General features: G+C 37.9%; 1 protein-coding gene and 1 pseudogene across 1 annotated transcript in view; one reads left to right on the top strand and one right to left on the bottom strand.

The window, feature by feature from the left end:
* Positions 1–22,741, top strand: part of STK38L (serine/threonine kinase 38 like) — an 83,425-nt gene that overhangs the window by 49,507 nt on the left and 11,177 nt on the right. Inside the window, exons 2-6 of the mRNA XM_021690476.2 lie at positions 4,748–4,892; positions 8,361–8,412; positions 14,361–14,483; positions 14,732–14,815; positions 21,498–21,621. Coding sequence (XP_021546151.1) covers positions 4,759–4,892; positions 8,361–8,412; positions 14,361–14,483; positions 14,732–14,815; positions 21,498–21,621 — 517 coding nt within the window. The 5' untranslated portion in view covers positions 4,748–4,758. The remainder of the gene's footprint in view (positions 1–4,747; positions 4,893–8,360; positions 8,413–14,360; positions 14,484–14,731; positions 14,816–21,497; positions 21,622–22,741) is intronic.
* On the bottom strand, positions 15,841–16,536 carry LOC110580736 (annotated as a pseudogene).

Genomic DNA, 22,741 nt, shown 5'->3' with positions numbered 1-22,741 from the left:
CTTAACTATTGGTAGCGTCTCCATTAATGAATAGGGGAGTCTGGAGAAAACACGTGAACAGGAAATTCAAGGGCACCTAGTGTTGTTTTTATCAGTCCAGGAATTCTAGACTTGCAAATTGTATCCTGTTCTTTTTCTGACTAAAGAAAGGGCTTCAGTAAAAGACAAAGGACAGTGTTAAATCCATTAGAGGAATAAATTTGCAATATAATAAGTGCCAGTCATCTAGATCATTCTTTGTAATAATTTGGTCACTTCTGTTCTTGGTTTTGTTTAATTTGAAAATTTTAAAGCCTATTTGTGTCTGGTTAGAAGGAAATTATTTTTTCTTGTTTTTAAAGCTAATTTCTAAAGGATAGTATTTAATTAAGACTAAGGGTAGGACTTTGGCTTTTTCTGCAATTATATCTCTCAAGTAGTGTTTTTTTCCTGAAGTTAACGTAATACTAAATGATTCTGTAGTTTTTAATCCAAAGGAAACTATTACATATGAAACATATAATTTCAACTCCATTAAATTTGAGTTCTGTTACCATCATTTACTGAATGCCTACTCTGTGCTCAGCACCTTGCCAGGTGTTGTAATACTTTCATTACAAAGACGAATACAAAGGTGAATAGGTTTTGCTCTGATTTGTTTTTTAAACAGAGTATACATACTTGCAGGTATGTATGTGTAAAGCAGAGTGGAAAGAATTAATCATGATTAGATGATATAGTGTCTAGAAATTGTTTTTCGTTACTCAACATCCACCTTTGGATTTTGGAGTTAAACTCATTACATCTTCTTAGGATGGGAGAAACCTGATTTTGTGTTTATCCTTCTTTTATAAAGATCTCAGGTTCTTACATTTTTATCTAAAAATCTTCATATTGCTCTGTACTGTTGATGCACACAATTACTGATGTTTAGAATTGTTTTGAATTCCCTAGCAATTTTTTTCATGTTTCACAAAAGTGTCCCTCAAAGTTTTGCTCAGTAATAATTCTGCCCATATCTAGCTCCTCAATTTTGCTTCATTCTGGGAGAGCCCAGTCAGCAGGAGAGCTTAATGCTGGCCATCTCCAGCTACTTTAAAGTACCGTGGGCAAGATAGTGATCTGTCTTTTATTTATTTATTTTTAAGAATCTGCCTTAGTCTGATGCCATTTAACATTTAAATTAAATAACAGTTCTCTTTGTTTTGATGCCATGCTCACCAAGCAATCTTCTGATCCTAATTAAGGCTTTATATCTAGCTTGCCTACAAGGATGGAATACATTGGCCAGAAGATGCAAGTCTCTGTTCCTTGTTGCTCAGTCTTATTGTGTAATTCAGTAAATTGCTATTATGTCATACATATCAGTCCCCTGTGAACTCTGTTAGGCTAAAGTAGCTTCCAGAATTTGTTTGCTCTGGGTCTCTGGAAGCTGAAGGCCAGAGCTTGCTCTACGAGGTCCTTTGGCAGCCAGCCAGCTGCGTTACAAGGCCATTCCCTGAGTTCATCACTGACTTTACAAGCATTACTTAGGTGTTATTTCTTTGTGCTTTTATTAGGAGGCACCACAGAAGATTTTGGTTGGTTGGTTGTTTTTTCACCATTCACTTTTTGAAAGGAACATACAGACCTTGGACAGCCATAGTTGGGTCTTGGCCTTTTTTCCTCCTAGGAACTGGCAAACCAATTTGAAAATTCCTTATCAGGTACAGATCTTCTGGACAAATGAGAAAACACTATGAAATTCTTGGGTATTGCTCTGTGTTGGAGCGTCTAAGTTTTTCGTGCTCCCCCTCCAAATGTTGAAAAAAAGTTACAGGCACTTCTTTATTTGTGCTTTATGAGAATTATCTATGAACTTAAATTTCATATGCCTAAAGGAAGCTCCTTAAGTTACTAGTGCAGATTTTATATCTCTCCCCTTTTTGAGGATTTAAGATGCATATTAGCATATTAAAGATGATGAGGTCTTGAAATAAGACACTTGTTTAACTCTGTTTAATTTTAATTTCCTAAATTTATTTGAATTCCTCAACTTCTAGTCCATCTTCCTTGGCCTTCCCTCCATCCTCAGATCCCAGTTATGTGGGATTCACGGTGTCTGCTGCATATCCTGCTTGTTCCACTTTTCCTTCTTTGACTTTTCTACATCTGATCCTGAAATACAGAACATGAATCCATTGATTCTGAGGTTTCTAAAGATGGTGTGGCAGCATTGCCTTAGATAGCATTCCAAGAAGAGCGAGATCTGAGTACCCAAAAGTCATTTGGCCATGATAATTCTTGAGTTCCATTTGTTTTTATTTTTTTATTGTTCTTAAAAATAATATTCATTATGTTAAAGGATTTAACACATTAAAAAATTAAACTAGGTGCCTCAAATTATGTCTTACATTTGTATAAGCCATTGTGGCTTTGCTGTGTATCATCTCAGATGGCCTTAGACTACACCTGTGAACCAGACAGAGCAAATACTATAAAATCCCTCTTGAGTTCAGTGTTCTAGTGATTCGAATAAGACCTTACGATCATTAGTAGCAGGGTCTGGTTTAGGTCTCGAAATTTCTGACTCCTAGGTTCAGTAATTTCTTTTGCTATAGTTGCGTATTAGCCAACCTTTATAGTGTATTTTTTGCCAATTGTTTCAGCTCTTCCTCCACCCCCCCCCCATTGACAGGTTGACTCATTCATTCATTAAAGCCTACTATGTGTCAGATACAGTGCTATTGTGGTGAACACTCAAAAATGAATGGGGAAAAATTCTTGCCCAGAGGTGCTCCTACTTTAGTGGGAGAGAGAAATGAGTGCTTAAATACCAGTATCAGATATATTGGTACAGATGCTAGGCAACACACATGGAAGAATACCAAATGTTACGGCTCTTTCAGTAGCAAATGTTAGAGAAGTCATCACAGGAAGCCTTGAGCTAAACTGGATCTTAAAGGTCAGAAGTGATTGGGGATAGGTCATACAAGGGTTTGGAGGCAGGAAAGAGCTGAGTATGTTGGGAGAAGAGGGGGCAGGGGTGGGGCAATAGAGAAGGCTAGACAGGCAAGTTGGAGACAGCACTTGGAGTTGGATCCTAACTCCACAGCACACTAGCCTTGTGACTTTTCTGAGCTTCAGTTCCTGTTGTGAGGAGGAAATGTACTCGTGCATAGGAAGGGCCACTCTCTTAAATCCTCTGGAGAAAAAAGGGAGAAATCAATGAATCACATATCGTACGATTCCTGATAGGCACAACCATTCAGCGTCTGCGAGTTGCCTCTGTTTATCATGCCAAGCTAATTTGATTTGCTATGGGCAGTGAGGAGAAGTGAATTGATTTTAAACAAGTGACACGATCAACTTCTTGTTCTAAAGATCTTTAGGGTAGGCAGCAGAGGCACAAGTTTGTGAGGCTAAAATAATAGATTCATGTTTAGACATAATGACTTTGAGGCTTATGCAGTACATTGAGGTATAAAGCCAGTAAGAGGGCAGTGGAACCAGGAATTTGCCCGAGTTAAATTGTATACTTTCAGCCTATACTCGACTTGCTTGACACTGAACAATAAGAAAGGTCTTTTGGTTCATTCCATTATCCCTGGAGTCTGCTGAAGTTCAGGTGCATACCCGGGGTCTGTATCTTCACGTAATTAGGGAGAGGTGGGTGTTGGGGAGTAGGTATCAGGTTTGGGGGAATGCTTTCCCCCAATGATCATAATAGTGCAATGTTGGATGCTTACTGTTGGCAGTCTGGATCTTCTCTAGGTCTGTTATGATCTCCATCCAGATAAGCAAAAACCTCTTTACTGTATGAAACCATTCTAGTCTTTTTCGGTCCTGATGTAGACTGTAGGAGAGAAGTCTCTTAGGGTCAGTGCCCACCAGTAGCAGCCACCACAGTTCAGTCTGTCCCCTGCCCCCCCCGCCTCCCACAAAGCAGCCATTTTGCTACATTCCTTGTCTTATTGTCCAAAGTATCTTCTTCAAACCAGTACTTCAAATGGCTGGCCCAGTGGTTTTTCGAAGTTGGCACTTGAATGGCTTTAAGTAGACACACATTGCCCAGTTAAGGTCCCAAAACATCCCTACTGTCACCTGCCTTGATTCATTTGTGTTTTCTGCCTGATTCCTGTGGACATTTGAGTGTCATTTGGAAATGAAATGGACCTCACAGTCTGGAGAAGTACACCCGACCTTGTTACAGCGCTTTCTGAAATGACAGAGTTCAGAATGAAATAGGGCAACAAGGGCTCCATTCAAAGGGGCTTGTTTTTAAAAACAGTTTACCCGTAAAGCGTATATATGTAAGAATTGCTTCAGACTGATGTTTGTGTGCAGATTTGATGCACTGCTTCGTGTTTCCTAGAATTTCTATGGCAGAAGTTACTTCTTACTATTTAACTGGACTACATGAACTCTACGGAGACTTACGTTTAGTGCAGGCATATGCATTAACAAAATCTTGTGGATTTTATTTAGTGATCGAACCTATTGTTTTGAATGCTTGTTGACTACAACCTTTTGTATAAAATGTGCCCATGTTGTGTGTGGCCTGGTGCTTCTTGACTCTTACTCACCCCTGGTGGTGCGAACACAAAAATAATTTCTATTGCTTCCTCTTTCTTTACTAGCATTGTGTTATTTATAATGTGAAAGACTTGGAAGTCTCAATTGTTAGGGTAGAATTTTGCTGAGCAGAAATTAAACCATCTCCAGAGTTTATTATGAGGGATAGAAAGTGTTTTTCTACTGACCAATTTGTGTTTATATGTTGTTTCAGTTTCTGTTACTATGGCAATGACAGCAGGGACTACAAGCACCTTTCCTATGAGCAACCATACCCGGGAAAGAGTGACTGTGGCCAAGCTCACGTTGGAGAATTTTTACAGCAACCTAATTTTACAGCATGAAGAGAGAGAAACCAGGTATAGTAAAGGCTGGTCAGAATTTTCTGTTTGGTTTAATAAGCTGTTAGGTTGCAAGTGGGGTGTAAATGTGTTGTCCATTAATAATATAAATATTGTGGATCCCTGTATGCTGTTTTTAGGTTTCCTATACTGACAGTGTCTCTAGTTATTTTCGCAGCATGGTTTCTTGTCCTGTGCACCCATATACTTAAATCACATGTCAGCTGATATCTTCAGTAAAAGATGTCCAACCATGAAATTATGATATATCTTTATACTTTATGAATAATTAATATTATTAATTATCCAAAAACATGTATAGAGTGTAAGTGGAGGTAGAAGAATAAAAAGATGAACGACCTGTTATTTTGCCTTCAGAAAACTCTGAAGAGGGAGATAAGGCCCATAAATATTACATGAAAGAGTGAAAAGCATCACTAAGAGAAGGGCAAAGAAGGGAGAGATTGCTTTTGACTAAAGTAACTGGGAGGGCGTCATAAATGGTAGGGGCATTTATCAGGGCTCTCAAGGAAGAGTATTAATTATACATGCATTAATGGGAGAAGAAGGAGATAAAAGAGCCGGAGGAAGGATATTACATACAGAAGAAATCGCCTTTGGTGCTGGGTCAGGCAAGAGCCAGTCTACCTCGAGCTGGATTTCAGCATTTTCTGGGAGCCTTAGATGCTTTGTTAATGTAGCTGTTCTCATGGGAGTAGAGAGGCTTGAAGATTTTTGAACAGAATCAGTGATCATGGGTGTTTCTCTAGAAAAGTACTTTAGTTGTGATGTACAGAATGGGTTGTGGGTGGAGAAATAAGAAACAGGAAAGGCTAGTGATGTAGTCCAGGCATATAGAAAGGAGGCTTGAATTAGGATTGTGACAACAATAGAATAGAACTTAGGAGCAAGAAAGATTGACAAAAGTGGTGCCTAGCTGGGTATGACATGTTGGACAGGTCTAACTACGGATCAGCCAAGCTGAGCAGAGAATTGAACTAGAAAATAAAACTTAACTGATTATTCAGAAGTCAACCTAGAGACACAGAGTCGGAAAATATGAAGGAGAATACTGAGTAGAGCTAACATCTTTAACCAAAGTTCCTAAAGGAAGAGATGAAAGAGGCTGGAGTGGAAGCAGGTTAAACTAAATTCACCATCAGCAAAACTTCCAGAAGATTCAATTTAGGCTGAAGGAAAGCGATCACGAACAGATCTAAATGTAAATGTGTGGATAAATCTCAACACGAATAGCATAAAAACAAAAACAACAATAATGATAATGTCTTATACATTTTTAAAAGTAGAATTAAAATATTTTCCAGCGGTGGACTATCAGGAGGGAAGTAAGTATAATTAAAGTGTTCCTAGAGATCTTTGTATCTCTGCTATAGAGGTACAACATACAGAGGGGCTAAGGATTGATTCATTTCAGGCTAATAGAGTTTATAACTTCCAAACTAGTAGAGGGGAAACAATGGAATGAGGAAAAAATCCTGGTTCAAAATAAGGCAAGGAAAAAAGAAAAACTAAAACACCAAAAAGTCGACACAAATAGAAACCACACAATCAGTTAGAAATGAATCCAAACATATGAGTAATTATACTAATTGTAAATACAATGGAAGTCTCTGGAAATCATCCAATCACCAAGGGAGAGTGAACAAAGTAGAAGAGAATCAGGGAAAGAAAGACTGCTTTTTTAGAAGGCAGACACTGAAGTTATGCATCAGAATTTTGAACGCTCCTTGTCTTTTCCTGATGAAATCTTTCAGTAATTCAGTTTTGCCCTCTATTTCCAAACAAAGGAAAGTAAGAATAAAAGTATCTGCTGTTATTTCAAGAAGAAAAAAAAAAAAAGGCAGTCTCAGCTTGGTGCCATGGAAGTCGTATTTCATATTTCAGCTCATATTTTCTAAAAGCTTATACTTTAAGACTACATGTGATGAATTTTTAAGGCTTAACTAATTGGATAAATACATAAGCCAAATAAAGTACCAATCAGAACAAAATGTCCAGGGCATTTAGGAGGAACACTGTTTTCTTTGCAGGTACAAGAGAAGCCACAGGTCTTCTCGTTTAGATATGGTAGAAACGGATGAAGGTTACTGCCTCTCTCTCCAGAGTAAGGGATGATTTCATGAAGTGGTAGTCTTGGCAACAGTGAGGAAGGGGGGCAGTAGAGATTTGACAGAAGAATGAAGTTGCCTATATACTGATGGACCCTCCCAGATTAGTGGTCCTCCTCCACTGTGTATTCTATCTGTAGAGGAGAAAACTCAAAATCCTTCAACAAGCAGCTCTGCAGGGCCCAGAGGGGCATGACGACAGGCACAGAGCTTGCTCCATTCTAAGGGTTGGGCTTTGGAAAACAGTGTGTAAATAAAAGATAAAAATGAGCAAGATAAGCACGAAGGTGTGTATTACAACTGTTGAGGAAGTAGGCAGGTGTCATTGCCATTGGGGTGCTGATTTATGAACAGCCTTTAGATATTTTTGTTATGAATTTCCCATAAGAATAATGGGTTAGGAAAGAGCTTACCTATAGACATATTATAAATGACAAATGCTGAAAAATGTATACGATGATTTCAATCCTCAACCCTTATATTCCCATGTAGGTAAATCCTGGAAAGTTAGTCTTATTCTAACATACTCCAAAACTAATTAGGAAGAGCTCTCTCAGGTTTATCTTTAGGAAAAACCAATACAGTAGAAGTAAAATAATGAATATTCAGTTGGAAATGAGTTGCACAATTTGTATCACAACCATCTCTGTAGTTACTAGTTACTTCATCCACCCAACCCCTCCCCTTCTCCTCCGCACCCCCCCTGCAGTGCTTAGCTTAACTAACTTCGGTGGTGTCATTTAAAAATGACGAATAACTGGACTTGGCTATACCTAGAAAAGCAAATGTTCTGGTGGTTAATTTTTTTTTTTTTATGTACAGTTTTTGAAGAATTAGAATAAAATACACTCAATTGCATTGAACATTTTTTCTTGACTGATTAGGAAATCAAGCTTAGACTTTAAATGAAGGACTTCCATAAGCTCATTTAGTTAATAAGTATTAGAATCAGGGTTCAAACAGGGATATCCACCTTAAATATTTATACTTTTAGTCACTGTAGTTACTTTTATATGCTTCTAATGTAAACACTGATAAATGTTAATGATTTTGGTGGTTTGAATATTAGACAACAGATTTTCCTTATTAAAACATTAGTCACCTTTGCTAATCATTGATTTAAGCAGCGTTAGAAGCAAATTTTTCATTTGGCCAATATGAGAAAGTGAAATCTGTGTTGGGTTTATATTTTGAGAAAGAAAACTATTTTTAATAATTATTTTGATTCAACTTGATTTTTTTTTTTTTTTTTAGCATAGCAAACTGAAGTGGTAAACTCGAATAAATAAGTGAACATTTCTTAAATGGGAGTAGTTAGGAATGTATTTAAAATTTAAATTATTTTTTCTTTGAAAAGGCAGAAGAAATTAGAAGTGGCCATGGAAGAGGAAGGATTGGCAGATGAAGAGGTAATGTTAGCTGTAATTACTGTGACTGTAGTTAATGATACCATGTCCTTGAAAGTTACTAAGAATGGATCTTAAATGTTCTCACTATAAAAAAAAAATTACTTATATGAGGCGATGGATATGTTAACTAGCCTTACTGTGGTAATCATTTCATGATATGTATGTGCATTAAAACATCCCATTGTAGACCTTAAACTTGCCGTGTTATATGTATGTCAATTACAGCCCAAGAAAGTTAGTTGGGTGGGGGGGACTAATTACTGTATAATGGCAACCCCAGTGACTTTTTCATTTATTGATATCAGATAATTTTATAACTTAGGTAATGTGGATTTCATCATTTGAATATGGGCTTCTTACTTTGTTGCTATGATGGAGATCTTTAAAAGGAGGCAGCTTTTTATTGTTTTAAATCTGAGAACATAGATTTAGTGAACAGGGTCTACAGTATCCTAAGTGCATGGGACAAGAAAAGTGGGCTCCAAGAAGAATCAGTGAATCGCCAAATCTTCTCACTTTTTTTCCCGAATATTTCTTAAAACCATCCAGTTCTCTAGTCCAGTGCCTCTCCCCTTCTTTAAATTACTGTGTGTTTCACTTGAAGAAAAACTGCCCCCAGCTGGGCTCTCTTCCTGCAGTCTGGGCCCCACTCCCACCCCCAGGTTTTCTGCACACTCCACCCAGAGTTCTATCTAAAAACGGGTTTGCGGCGGGCGCCTGGGTGGCTCAGTTGGTTAAAAACGGGTTTGATCACATCACTCTTTTGCTTAATACCCTTCATTGGCTCCTGAGTACTCTCGGATGAGGGTAGACTTTTAACATTAATGTGCAAGAGCCTTCACAGTTTGGCCTCTGCGTTCTCGCTCTAGCCTCATCTCTTGTCCCCTACCCCCATGCTGACCACCACTACTGAGTTACTTTAGCTTCCACGCTCTTGCCTGTGGACCTTTCATAGGCTATTTCTGTCGCTTAGAACTTCCTTACTCTTGCCCAATTCCCTTTATTCTTCAGGAAGCTCTGGGCTTCACTTCGGGCCTCAGTTCCACTGGGAAATCTTGTCTAATCTCCCGAGGTACTCTTCCTACATGCTGCATGAACACCATTCCTATCCCTGTGGCAGCTCTAAATATCCTCTCCCCACAGTAGAAACTCCGTAATGTCTTATTCAGCTTTATACCTCCAGGGATGGCAGAGGGCTATAGATACAATAATTATTTGGTGACTAAAGAAACAATGACCTTTCCCTCAAGGAGTTTACCAGTTACAAGGAGAGATGATGTATGTGTGTGTGTAAAAATACATATACATGATAGAATGTGGCAAACTTTGAAAATACAGGGATTTTCTATATAGGATGGATCAGAAAAGGTTTCAGGAAGAGGTAACAATTGATTTCAATCTTAGAAAAATAGGTAGATTTACATTAGAATCAAAAGATAAATACAAAATAATTGCAGAACAATGAACTATAGAGGATGCAGTAAAGGAAATAGCAAGGTAAATTGACAGCACATATGGAAGGGCTAGGCTGGTAGTAGTCTACTAAGAAATGTACACTTTGTTTTCTAGGCAATAGGGAGATATAACCGAGATTGATTAGCTTAACAGTTTTCAGTGATCAGAAGAGAATTTCTGTACTTTAAGAGTGGTCGTCCAAATGATGATTTGAAATCAAACCATTATTAATCTTCCCTGTACCTCTCCTAGGACTATTCCTTTATTTTTCTGCTGGCACTGTTTGAATAAAATGTTTTATGATTTGTACCAAACGTGGTTACCTTGTTAGTTGACTCAATCTAGAAAACCCAAATTATTTGCCTAAAATTACTATGATAAACGTTTTAAAAACTCATTTAATTATATTCTTTAAACTTTAAATGAGAAAGGTAGCGATTTAGATCTGTATTACAATCAATAAAGAAAAAATAAAGCTAAGCAAACCTTTTCTCATTTATTCATTAGTATTAATAACTTTCTTATGAATAATCTTATATTAATGTATATTCTACATCATATTTACATATTTTACATATATATTTGTAATATATATAGAAATCTTAAGCATAAGATCTTAATTGGAAATCTGGAGGGAGAAATCATAAAAACAGATGCTTAGGGGGTCAAGCAGGTAACATGAATGAGGGAAGCTGGCTGGGTTGTTTTCATGACATCTTAGGTTATATATTCTTTTGATCCAACACACTTTGTTTGCACATTCAACTCCTAAGATTATTTTTTTTTCACTTCCACAAAGAAATAGACTTTTTTTTTCTTTTTCTGAAATATCTGATCCTCACAGTTTATCTTTTGATAAAAACACACCCCTTTTCAACTTCACTGAAAGGAGACAGGAGCACCAGCCCCATTCTACTCGTCACCTGATGACTGGCATTAATGGTGGAGACTGTGACCAATTAGAGACCTGATGTCCATCAAAGGGGGACTGACTGCCTCTTTGGCCCAGTGTGGCCAAGTTCCTGTTTTTCAAGAGAGGCTGGAAATCTGGACTTCTATGTGACATCACCTGCTTTTTTAAAATATCGGCAAATAATTCAAGTGTTTTAAAAACAACTTGCAGGCCAAATCAAATACATCTGTAGGTTGAATACAGTTTGTAGCTTTTAGTTAGCAACCTCTGTTCTGCACTACGAAGTGCTAAATACATTTAGAGCTATTTTCTTCAATTCTTCTAATTAACTTGTAGAAAATGTGATATGATGTATATCTAAAAATAGTGGCCCATAATAACTGTAAAACTTCTAAAACTTTTCTGTGAAGATATTTTAATTCCACAAATGCTTATTGTTAGGCCCTGTGCTAGGTCTTAGATTATGTCAAATTCTACAAAATAGATACCTTCTCTTAAACCTTGATATAAAATATGTTGTAACTATCATTGTGTGGGGTGGATTTTTCTTTTTAAAGATTTTATTTATTTGAGAGAGTGAGAGAGCACAAGCGGGAGGAGGGGCAGAGGGAGAGGGAGAAGCAGACTCCCCGCTGAGCAGGGAGCCCGACGTGGGGCTTGATCCCAGGACCCTGGGATCATGACCTGAGCTGAAGGCAGACGCTTAACCGACTAGCCACCCAGGCACCCTGGGGTGGATTTTTTAAAAAATAAAATTGTTTTATAAAAATCTAGTTTTAAATTGAAAACTAGTATTTATCCTTAATTCATTCAAAATAGAAAATCTTTGTGAAATAATTTGTGAAAATTAAACCATGTGATGTGGTCATGTAGAGCATATATGCAGAGATGAAGTTGCCAGCTGAACTCTTTCAGATCTCAGAACTTCTGTGTGCACTGTCTTATACAAAAACTGAGCATCCCATAGATCGAGAATTTGAGGAACACCCATTTAAAAAGGAATGGAGAAAGGAAGAAAACAATGTATGTCTAGTTTCGTCTCACTTAGGAAAATCCCATCAGACATGGAATATTATTCACTCTGATGGAAAAACAAAATAAATTTAAGCTGCAAAAGGGAGCCATGAAATGTTAAGCCTGCCCACAGATTTTGTTGTCCTCTTTGGCGAGAAAGGATATGATTACCACAAAAATGTTACTTGTTTTTCAAGGCTACTTAATCTACACAAGTCATGAGCAGATACATCAACATGTTTTTTTCATCAGTATACTTTTTTGCATTTATTAACTTTTTTATTTTAATTCCCAGTATAGTCAACATACAGTGTTATATTAGTTTCAGATGTACAGTGTCAGTGATTCAGCAGTTCTGTACATTACTCAGTGCTCATCATGTCATCAATATATTTTTTTAAGATTGATTTATTTATTTGAGAGAGAGAGAGAGTGTGTGCGCAGGAGGAGCAGAGGGAGAGAGAGAGAGAGAGTTTCCAGCTGAGTGCGGAGCCCTACACGGGGTTCCATCTCACAACCTGAATCAAAACCAAGAGTCCGATGCTTAACTGACTGTACCACCCAGGTGCTCCATCAGTCTATTTTTAATGCTAGCTTGCTTTACCTCCCTCTGGACTGCAACACTGATTTGAAGACTGATATCATGGGGGGCGCCTGGGGGGCTCAGTCAGTTAAGCTCTGGACTCTTGGTCTTGGCTCGGGTCATGATCTCAGGGTTGTGGGGCCTCGGGCTCCACTCGGCGGGGGGTCTGCTTTCCCGCTCTGCCTGCCTCTCCCTCGCTCGCACCCACTCTCTATCTCTCTAAAATAAAAATAAATCTTAAAAAAAAGACTAATGTCATGGAATAGGGTTTTTTTTTTTTTTTTAAGTAATGTAACAATGTTATAGCGAGGTCTCATTTTTGTGCTCCATATACTTGTGATTCTCCCTTTTTGCCATTAAATAGCTGTGCCCCAAACTACATAAACATTGTTTACTTGCTGCATTACACAAGCTATTAAATATTAGTGAGCACTCTTTTCTTTAGTGGCCTCTCTTCTGTTGATTTTGAGCATGATTATGAAAGTATGTAATGAGATCATCTTTTCCATTCAGATTAGACAAGTTTCTGAAACTACACCCAATCATACTCCATTTTATCGTCCATAAAGTCAGAGACCCAGAAAGAGTTTCAAAATTCTTGAAATTTTATTCATTTATGTAATTAAAACAAACCTCCCGAACCTCTTTTTTGCTTTGAAAGACATGATACTGTAGTGCCACCATGTGGCCTTTTTAATTAGTCTGACGCTGCTTTTTTGGGCTCGGCCTTTTGGCTAAGATCAAGTGTTGTTTTACTATAGTAATTCAGTTATTTTTTTAAAAAATCATTCAGTGGGCGTTTTTGAACAAAAAAATAGTCTTCAGTGTTTCCACCATTGATGTGCCTGAGTGTGTAACTTCATTCAGCTGTTTAAAGATGTTTAAATCGAAGATATAATTTCTTGATTGCATCTTCTTAGATTAATTTTGTTGGAAGTTTCAGAATTCCATTGCACTGGGTTGCACATTTACCTGTTTCCAATTGATTGATAGTTTGCCATACCTTTTTGAAAACAGACACAGGAGTAGGAAGACACCATTCAGTGGTTATACCTTGAGCTGCATTTAAAAGCAGTGTTTCTGAGCTGTGATGGCCGTGTCGACTTGCCTTTCCCTCAGAATGGAACTCCTGAAAACCTGGTAGGGTTCAGTTGACCATGAACAGGTGCTTAATTTTTTTGATTTTCTTTATTTCCTACTATATGTGACCTCTACCGGGACCTAACAGAAGGTCGACAGAATTTTGTTTGGTCAGGGGGAAAATGACGTTTAGAACAGTGAAGTGAACGCCTCTTCCAAATATAACCTTCGGGTATTTCATAATGTTTCTTATCAGCGTTTGTTATTTTTTGGTGATCTTTGGAGGGTACATTATGAAATTCCTGACTTGAATATTTTAATGAATTCTTTATGTCATTATTATTATTATTTTGCAATTTCATATTCTTAGGAAGTTGTGTGCCAAATCTCAAAGCAGTTTATTAAAATTTATTTAAGAAAAAATTCTATCAGAAGTAAATCTCCATGGAAACACTGCTGTGGTATTATTTTGGTGTCCTAAATCTCAGGAGTTGTGACAGAACAACCTGGAAATTAGGGAATTGAAGCAAAGTAGATTGCCTGACTGTAAAATTCATGATGAGAATACTATTAGCATTTCCTAAAGCTTAACTTTTATTTATGAATTAAGTTAGCATATACATGAAATACAAGATGAACTTCATTAAGATGAAATACGTAAAGGAGTCCACCTCAAGAATAAAGATTTATCAGTTGGTGAAAATAAAAAAATGTTTTCTTTAGATGGTTTTATTCTTTCCATGCTTAACAAATACTCAACTTTGGTAAATAAGTTCTAACACTCGTATATAATACTTAAGATACTTTGCCCCCATTTTACATATCTTATCTTTTAATACTACAGGCTTCCTTTAGAGCAATCTAAATTTAGAATCATCCTTTTAAATTGTCTTTTTTTAATAGAAAAAGTTACGCCGATCACAACATGCCCGAAAGGAAACAGAGTTCTTACGGCTCAAGAGGACCCGACTTGGCTTGGATGACTTTGAGTCTCTGAAAGTTATAGGAAGAGGAGCGTTTGGAGAGGTTACTTCCTTTTTAAAGACACTGCTGTTGAAGATACGTAGCTTAAGATAGTTTAAAATATGTATTTCAATAGGTTAATATGTATTAAAATAGTGTAATGTATCAGAATAGTTTAATTTTAAGAATTCCTAAAATATAAGCAATGGCAAATTGCAACACTGATCCCTTTAAAAGGACTTACCTTTTACTCCTAAATCAATAGTAGTGACTCTTTAACATTGATAGTATGGTCAATTTTTACATTCTAGGTGCGGCTGGTCCAGAAGAAAGATACAGGCCATATCTATGCAATGAAGATATTGAGAAAAGCTGATATGCTTGAAAAAGAGCAGGTATGAGTTCTTTAACACATATAACCGAAGGAATACCACTGACTAGGTGTTAGAGTAAATGTTAATATTGGAATTTGTAAAAAAGAGTCGACACATCTTACTGTATATGGTCTATTAATTTTTTGGTAGCCTGTTTTATTGTTTCTCAATTCTTATAGTTAAAATTTCTTCCAAATTTATAATCTGAAAATGTATTAGCCTGTTCAGCCTGCCATAACAAAATACCAAAGACTGGGTGGCTTAAACAACAGAAATTTATTTTCTCACAGTTCTGGAGGCTGAAAGTTCAAGATCAGGGTTCTGGCACGGTTTGATTCTAGCGAGGTGCTCGTCCTGGCTTGCAGATGGCTTGCTGCCTTCCCACTAAGGCCCGCATCGCCTCTCCTTGCTGTGTGCACAGAGAAAGAACGGGAGCTCTCTGGTGCCTCTTCTTAAAAGGACGCTATCCCCCTCTTCCTCTATGGCTTCGCTTAACCTTAATTACTTCCTTGGAGGCCCCATCTCCAAATTCAGTCACCCTGGGGGTTACGGCATCACCAAAGGAATTTGGTGGGGCGGGGAGGCAATACACAAACATTTAGTCCATAACAAAATACCTTCTTTTCTGACTTCAGTGAAAATAAAGGACAGTTCTCAGCTTCCTTAATCCCTATCACATATAAACAAGACCAGTCTCCTGTGAATTGGCTGATTTTACATATTTCCAAAATCTGCAAACCACCCCCCTCCCCCAATTTCATACTCATGGACTCTTTATGTTTGCTGTGACTTAATGCAGCTTAAGGGTAGGCCATAAATCCGAAAACATCAATAGTATTATTTATGTATTCCCTTCTGTTTCTGGTCTGGGTAGAAGCTCTGTAGAACCCTAAATGGATTACATATGCTAGGGGAGGACTCAACAACGGAGTATAGAGGGAGGATGGCCCCTCTCTCTACCTAATGCTCTACTTCAGTTTTTTAGTCCCTGCCTAAAGGCTATTATTAAGAGTTCAGCTTTTGACTGAACAGGTTACAGAAGAGGTTTAGTCAAAAAGACCAAAATGCACGTCCTCATCAGACTCCTCTCTTTGCTTCCAATTCCTTCTCCTCAGTGGGGGCAGCCTTGGTGGAGGGGGCGGGCCCTCCTGCTGGGGCAGCACCAGCTTGCTGGGGTGGCTCCAGCAGCCCCTTGCTTGCAGATGAGGCTCCTGATGTTGATGTTGACATTGGCTGGCGGCCTTTGCAGACAAGCCCAGCCAGAAAGGTTCAACTTTTACACCCGCTGCTTTAATGAGGCATTGATCTTATCCTCCATGACTGGAGGATGAGGGCTGAGTAGATGCAGGCGAGCCCGGGACAGCGCCGTGGTGTGGGTGAGTGCTGTATCTGCAAGGTGCTAACCGGAGGAAGTGAGGGTCTCACCCAACACCGTCCTAGCTTCCTCGGAAGGACCCAGCACCTTAGCCGCAGCTGAGAAAAGTCCCTCCTAAAACTTACTTAGTTATTACAGCAGTATAATACTGGTTTTTATTTAAATATGCCCCCCCCCCCCTTGAATTTTCACTGCATTCTTTCACTTTATTTCTATTTCATGCATTCAACAAGTATTTACTGGGGGCCTATGATGTGCCAAATGGGCCTGTGGTGTTCTAGGTTAACACATAGATGGGATTAACAGTACAAACCTGATGCTTATTTTTTTCTAGAAGTGGGGAAATAGGCAGGCAGCAAATAGTCATGATTGAGAAAGACTACAAAGAAACTTTTTACAAAAGGATAAATTGATGCAGATGATCTGGGTTTAAGAGGAAGAATTAGATCAGGGAATGTTTCTCTGAAGAGAGAATATTTGATGAAAGACTAAATAATGAGAAAGAATGACAGATAAAGATCAGGTAGAACAAATATCCAGGCAGCAAATGCAGAGGCCCTGAGGCAAGAATAATCTTGGCCCGCTTAAAGAGAAAGAAGCCATTGTGGCTAGAATTCAGTGCAAGAAGAATGGTGGGAGAGGTAGGCAAGGATCAGATCCCAGAGCTCTGAAGGCCAAGGTAGAGCGTTTGGGTTTTATTCTAAATGCAATGGGAGGACGCTCTTGTTTGAGGCGGAACGGTATGTCTGATTGATGTTTTACAAAGATAAATCAGTTCCTTTGCTTGCTGATGGAGGAAACAAGAGGTGAAGCAGAGAAGCCAATTGAGAGACTGGTGTACCAATTCCAGCCAGGATGTGATTGTGGCTTAGAGCAGAGAAGCTGAAGAAAAGTCAGATTAAGTATATGTTTTAGTGGGAGAGCCAGCAGGATTTTCTGTGATGTCCTGTACACTGGGGGATGAGAGGATGGGTAAGGATAGTGAGGGGAAAATGGAAGAATCAGGATACTACCTAGAGTTTCATTTAGGAATGGGACACATTATGGTGGTGTTTTCTGATTTAGAAGAGACTGAAGAAAGAACAGATTTGGAGATAGTGGGAATGAAGGGTTCTCTTTGTGGTATATTAAGTTTGAGCTGCCTGTTAGATCCAGGAAAAGATATTAAGTTCACAATTGGCTGGAATCTGGAGAGAAGTTTCACTAGAAATATAATTTGGAAGCCACCAGTATATTGATCATATATTGGGGCAAGATGAAATTGCCTAGAAAACAAATATAGTAGAGAAGGAAAGAGGGCCTGGATCCAAGCCCTAGGGAACAATAGGCAGAAAAGAAACCAGCAAAGGGAACCAAGAGGGAACATCTAATCCGGTAGGGGAAAACTGGGAGAACATGGTGTCATGGAAGCCAAGAGAAGAAAGTGCTTAAAGGAGGAGGTAGGTGGTCAACTATGTGGAATGCTGCTAAGAGAGTACAAGAGAAAGACAAACCAGTGGATGTCACAATATGGAGATTTTTTAATAATTTGGCAAGGACATTTCCAGTGGATTGCAGGGCAGAAGCCTAACTGAAATGGTGAGAAAGAAAATGGGAAGCAAAAGTAGGGAATGTGAGTGCAGATAAATCTTCCATGTGAGGTAGAACAAAGAACAGATTGTTTGTTTGTTTGTTTGTGTTTTTTTTTTCCAAAGAACAGATTTGTAAAGTGAGACTTAGGGTAAAAAAAGGATTTTTTTTTCTTTTTTTTTTTTTTTAAGACAAATGTTTTGATGCTGATTAGAAGAATCCATTAGAAAGAAAAATTGAAGATGCAGGAGAGAGGGGACAGATAACTATAGGAATACACTGGAAGACAGAAGAGTTGATCTTTGAGAGGAGTGGACTGTCCCTATCCATTAAAACAGGAAGGAGAGGCAGAGAAAATGGGAACAAATGCAGGGTGGTTGATCTGGTAGCATCAAGTGCCAAGTTCCTGCCTGCGTGCAAATAAGTGAGGTCATCATCTCAGGGTAGAGAGGGACAAGCTGGCTTGCTGGAGGTATATAGAGAGAGAATTTGTGAAATAGTCACAACTATTGACTTAAAGGGTGGGAAAGCAGACTTGCTGCAGAAATACAGTTGAATGCCCATTGAGATTTGCAATCCTGAATGTACAGTGAAACCTGTTGGCATAGTTGGGTGACCTTTCTGTAGTAATACTTAGTTGCTCTGGGGTAGATAGAGAATAGACCGAAATTTGAGTCTAATTAGGGTTGGTGTTTTGCCAGGCAAATACAATGGAGGAAGGGGACAAGAGAGTTCAGAGTGTTTGCAAAAAGAGTGATCAGAATGATGGAATCTAGGCTGGGTAGAAAAAGAAATGAGGTTGTGAGGAGAGCAAAAGAGAAAAAGTTGTAGAATCCATGAAAGGAAGATTGAAATACAAGAATAAGAGATCTGGAAGGATAAAAGGTGGAAATAGAGTTCCTCAAAATGGAGACTTTAGAGGGGGTACAGTTATTGGTGATGAGAAGGCCAAGACGATTACCATGGGTGGCTGAGGTGCAGTGGCGGAAGAGATCATTGAAGATGAGGAAGAAGTCAGTAGATAGGGCATTTGATGGCTCACCTTATGGATGTTGAAATCTATCCATGAGTGGAGAAGCTAGAAAGGAAGTTGGTGAGCCAGGAGCTGAAGTCATGAATGAGTGAGAGGGATGACCCAGGAGCTCTCTAAATGGTAGCCATGAGGATAGATGGTGGCTGATGGAGTTGCACAGTGTGTACTTCAAAGGAGCTGCAGAGAAGGAGAGGGTCACAATGGTACAGAAGCAGCAGAAGAATGAGCAGGAAACCTGCCCCCTCGCCAAGTAAGGCATGAGAGGAGAGCAGGTCATTCTTGAGAACTCACTGTGCGGGAAGACAGAACTGTCAACAGCCTGGTTTCAGTTAGAATGACAAGGTGAAAGAACCGTCCAGAGGTGAGACGATATGGGACTTTTTTGAAGACACACTGATTCCAGAGGGAAGAGGTTGGTTTGGAACTCAAGGAAGGTCGAGGTATTGAATTATATTAGAGAATTACAGATAATGATAAGAATAAAGGTCTGGGTCAAGATGTAGAGCCTCAGAGACAAAGAGATAAACAGTATCTAACTAAGCCATATGGGATTAGTCCTGGATAGGGTTTTGGAGGAGGGACAAAAGGAGCAGTTAGTTCCAGCTATAGTCTTCATCTTACTAGCCAACATGTGGCTACCAGGCACTTGAGTGTAGCTAGTCTGAATTGAGATAAGCTGTAAATGGCAAATATATACCAAATTTTGAAGACTTTGTACAAAAAAAAATCTCAGTAATTCTTATATTCATTATGTACTGAAATGATAAACTATATATAATTAAAAATATTTCATCTGTTTCTTTTTACTTTTTATGTGGCTACTAGAGAACTTTAAATTACGTTTGTGGCTTGCATTGTATTTCTGTTGGACAGCACTGATCTAGAATATTTTCCCAGAAGTTGAAGAGTTTCTGACCACTGTTCGTTCCTATGCAGGGAAAATCTCACTGGAGCCCAAACATCAAGTCTGTTTTGCGTTTTGTTATTGTTTTCCCCCCTATATAAATTAATTTGCGTTTGCTACCATTGAATTTCATTTTAGAAAACCTTTTCCCACTCAATTCTAATATGTCATTATGTGAAGTGTTTATTACATTTATTTTAATACTAACCAGTGCACAAAGTAGCAATTTATCTCCCTGATACTGTGGTACCAGATTACTATGTGCGATAACTTCCTATTCTTTGAAAACATAGGCCCATTTTGAAAACATCCTGTAATCTGACTTCAAGATATTTAAAAACAATCAAGCCAAGTTGATGACATAGTTTTTCCTGACAGCAGCAGATGCAACATCAAAGGCTTAAGGTTTTTCCTTTACTAATCTTAAAATGCTTTGTTGAAGGCAATAGGTAGGAATTTTGATACCATTGTTCACTTTATGAAACAGATCCAGAGAGATTCTGAGGTTTTTTCATGCCCAAAAGCAAGTTCTTAGTTTTCAACTGTTTTTCCTGTGCTTTGATCTCAGAGCATTTATTGTACCAGGTAATAAATACAGTAATCCCAAATATGACATTTTAAGCAGATCATATTTCATTACCATGAAAAGGCTTAGGAAATCTGGGTTCTCATGTGCTTTGGGCCAGAGTTCATAATGATGCACAATGAGAACAGCAGAAGGATAAAATCAAATATTATTGTTAATCTTTGAAGAGAAAATATATAAATATATTAATGCAAAACATCTGAAAATTGATTATACCAACCCGATAAATTACTCAGTTTATAAAATTTTCCAGTCTATAAAATGTTCATATAAAAGTATCCCTAGTATAATTGTATGTCTGACAAGTCAGCAGCAAAACCCCCAGAAGTTACACTAATTTGCTGTAGATCATGTTAATAGATATTATAGAGGTTTTATATTTAACAAAATAATATAAAGTTATTATAATTGACAAGATAATACAAAGTTATTATAAATGTTTCTACTTGTTAAAAAAAAAACCAAATGTTTAAAAACCACATAAGGCCCCTTTTTTTTAACTAATAGCACTTAAAAACAGTTTGCTAAGGACCCTGACTTTGTCATACCAACCTGTTAAGGCATTGCTTATTACTTTTTTTTTTTAATTTTATTATGTTATGTTACTCACCATACAATACATCAGTAGTTTTTGATGTGGTGATCTTATTACTTTTAACTTTCAAAAGTCAGGCCAGGGGCACCTGGGTGGCTCAGTCAGTTAAGTGTTCGACTCTTGGTTTTGACTCAGATCTTGATCTCAGGGTCATGAGATCTGACCCCGCATCAGGCCCTGAGCTCAGCACAGAGTCTGCTTGAGATTCCTTCCCCCTTCTCCTTCCCCATCTGCTCCTCCCCCTGCTTGCTCTTTCTCTCTTTCTCTCTCAAATAAATAAATAAATAAACCTTAAAAAAAAAGACCAGGGGCTGAAATTTATATAACAAAGCCAGGATCCTTGGCAAATAAGGATTCTGGTTGGAAAGTTTTTGGACTAAGCATTTTTCTACTTCAGAGGCCTCAGCTTTCTGTAATGTACCTGTAGATCCCACCTTTTCAGGCCTAAAGATAAACTCTAAAATACACCATTTCCTGAGGTTCTCCATATATAGTGAGGATCTGAACATGCGTATATATTTCAAATCTTTTCTAAAACTCCCCCTTTCCTTCATGACTGTTACGGAATTGGATGGTAAGAGGTAAACTTGAAAAAATGTGTAATGTGTTGCAATTATTTTTTTCAAAATACATTCATCTAGGTGGCCCATATCCGAGCAGAAAGAGATATTTTGGTAGAAGCAGATGGTGCCTGGGTGGTGAAGATGTTTTACAGTTTTCAAGATAAGAGGAACCTTTATCTGATCATGGAATTTCTCCCTGGAGGTAAAAACAAACGTAATAGCAATGACAGACTGAACACAAGCACATCTTTATATGTAATTATTATCCTGTTTGTTAGGTTTACTGTCCTATTCCTAGCAGTCATGGTTTTCCGTAGTCCCTCCCATAATAATGCTAATTTTCACCACAAATCAGATTATTTTGAAGGAATAATAAATTCACATTTTAAATACTACCAGTCTGGGTTTACAGGGTATAATTAGTTAGATTGTTGCAGGTCTAGAGTTAGGAACAATAAGTCACTAAAGAGAAAGACAACCCAATGGGCAAATGATAGACAATATATAGAAGAGAAACTCTAGCAGGTCTATAAATACATAGGAAAATGTTCAACCCTGCTCATATTCAGGGAAATGCAAATTAAAACAAAAATGAGCTACCATTTCACACATAACTGATTAGTAAGAACATTAAGAGTCTGATGAGGCTGTGGGAGAAACTGGCCTCACTTGTATCTAAATTAATCTCTAACTCTTACAGAGAGCAATTCATAGATACCAGTGAAGTTGAAAGTGCATGCGTCCTACAATCCAGCAATTTTACAACTAGTGTATTCCCCAGAGATTCTCCCAGACACATGCACAAGAGACCTGCGAGACCACTGAAGCATTGTTGTGATAGTGAAAAACTGCAAGCAAGATAAGTGTCCATCAGTAGAATGGATAAATAAAATGTGGCATAATTATGTGCTGAAATATTTTACAGCAGTTAAAAGTCAGGAGCTCTATCCATTTCAATAAGAAGAGCTCAGAAACAGTGGAGTAAGAAAGCAAGCTGTGGAATTATATGTACAGTTGATATCATTTATGGAATTTTAAAAAATTTTGAAAGACTGTAATTTCATAGATTAAGATATATGTATATGAAAACATATTTTAAAAATAAGCTAGAAGGGTACCCACCAAACCAAGTCCATGATAATGGTTACTCAGCAAAAAGGGAAAGGGGAATAAAATGGGATAGAGGACAAAGAACACCTTTACATGTGTCTTTTTTTTAAGACTCGAAGTATCATAAAAAATATTAACAGTTGTCAGCTCTGAGTTGTAAGTTCGCCATTGTTTATTCTTTGCCCCTTTTTAAAGAAAAAATTCCTTGAAAG

This window comes from Neomonachus schauinslandi, chromosome 5 (genome assembly GCF_002201575.2).
Source record: "Neomonachus schauinslandi chromosome 5, ASM220157v2, whole genome shotgun sequence".
In the NCBI taxonomy this organism is placed as follows: Eukaryota; Metazoa; Chordata; class Mammalia; order Carnivora; family Phocidae; genus Neomonachus; species Neomonachus schauinslandi.
This window is presented reverse-complemented; position numbering and strand designations above follow the sequence as displayed.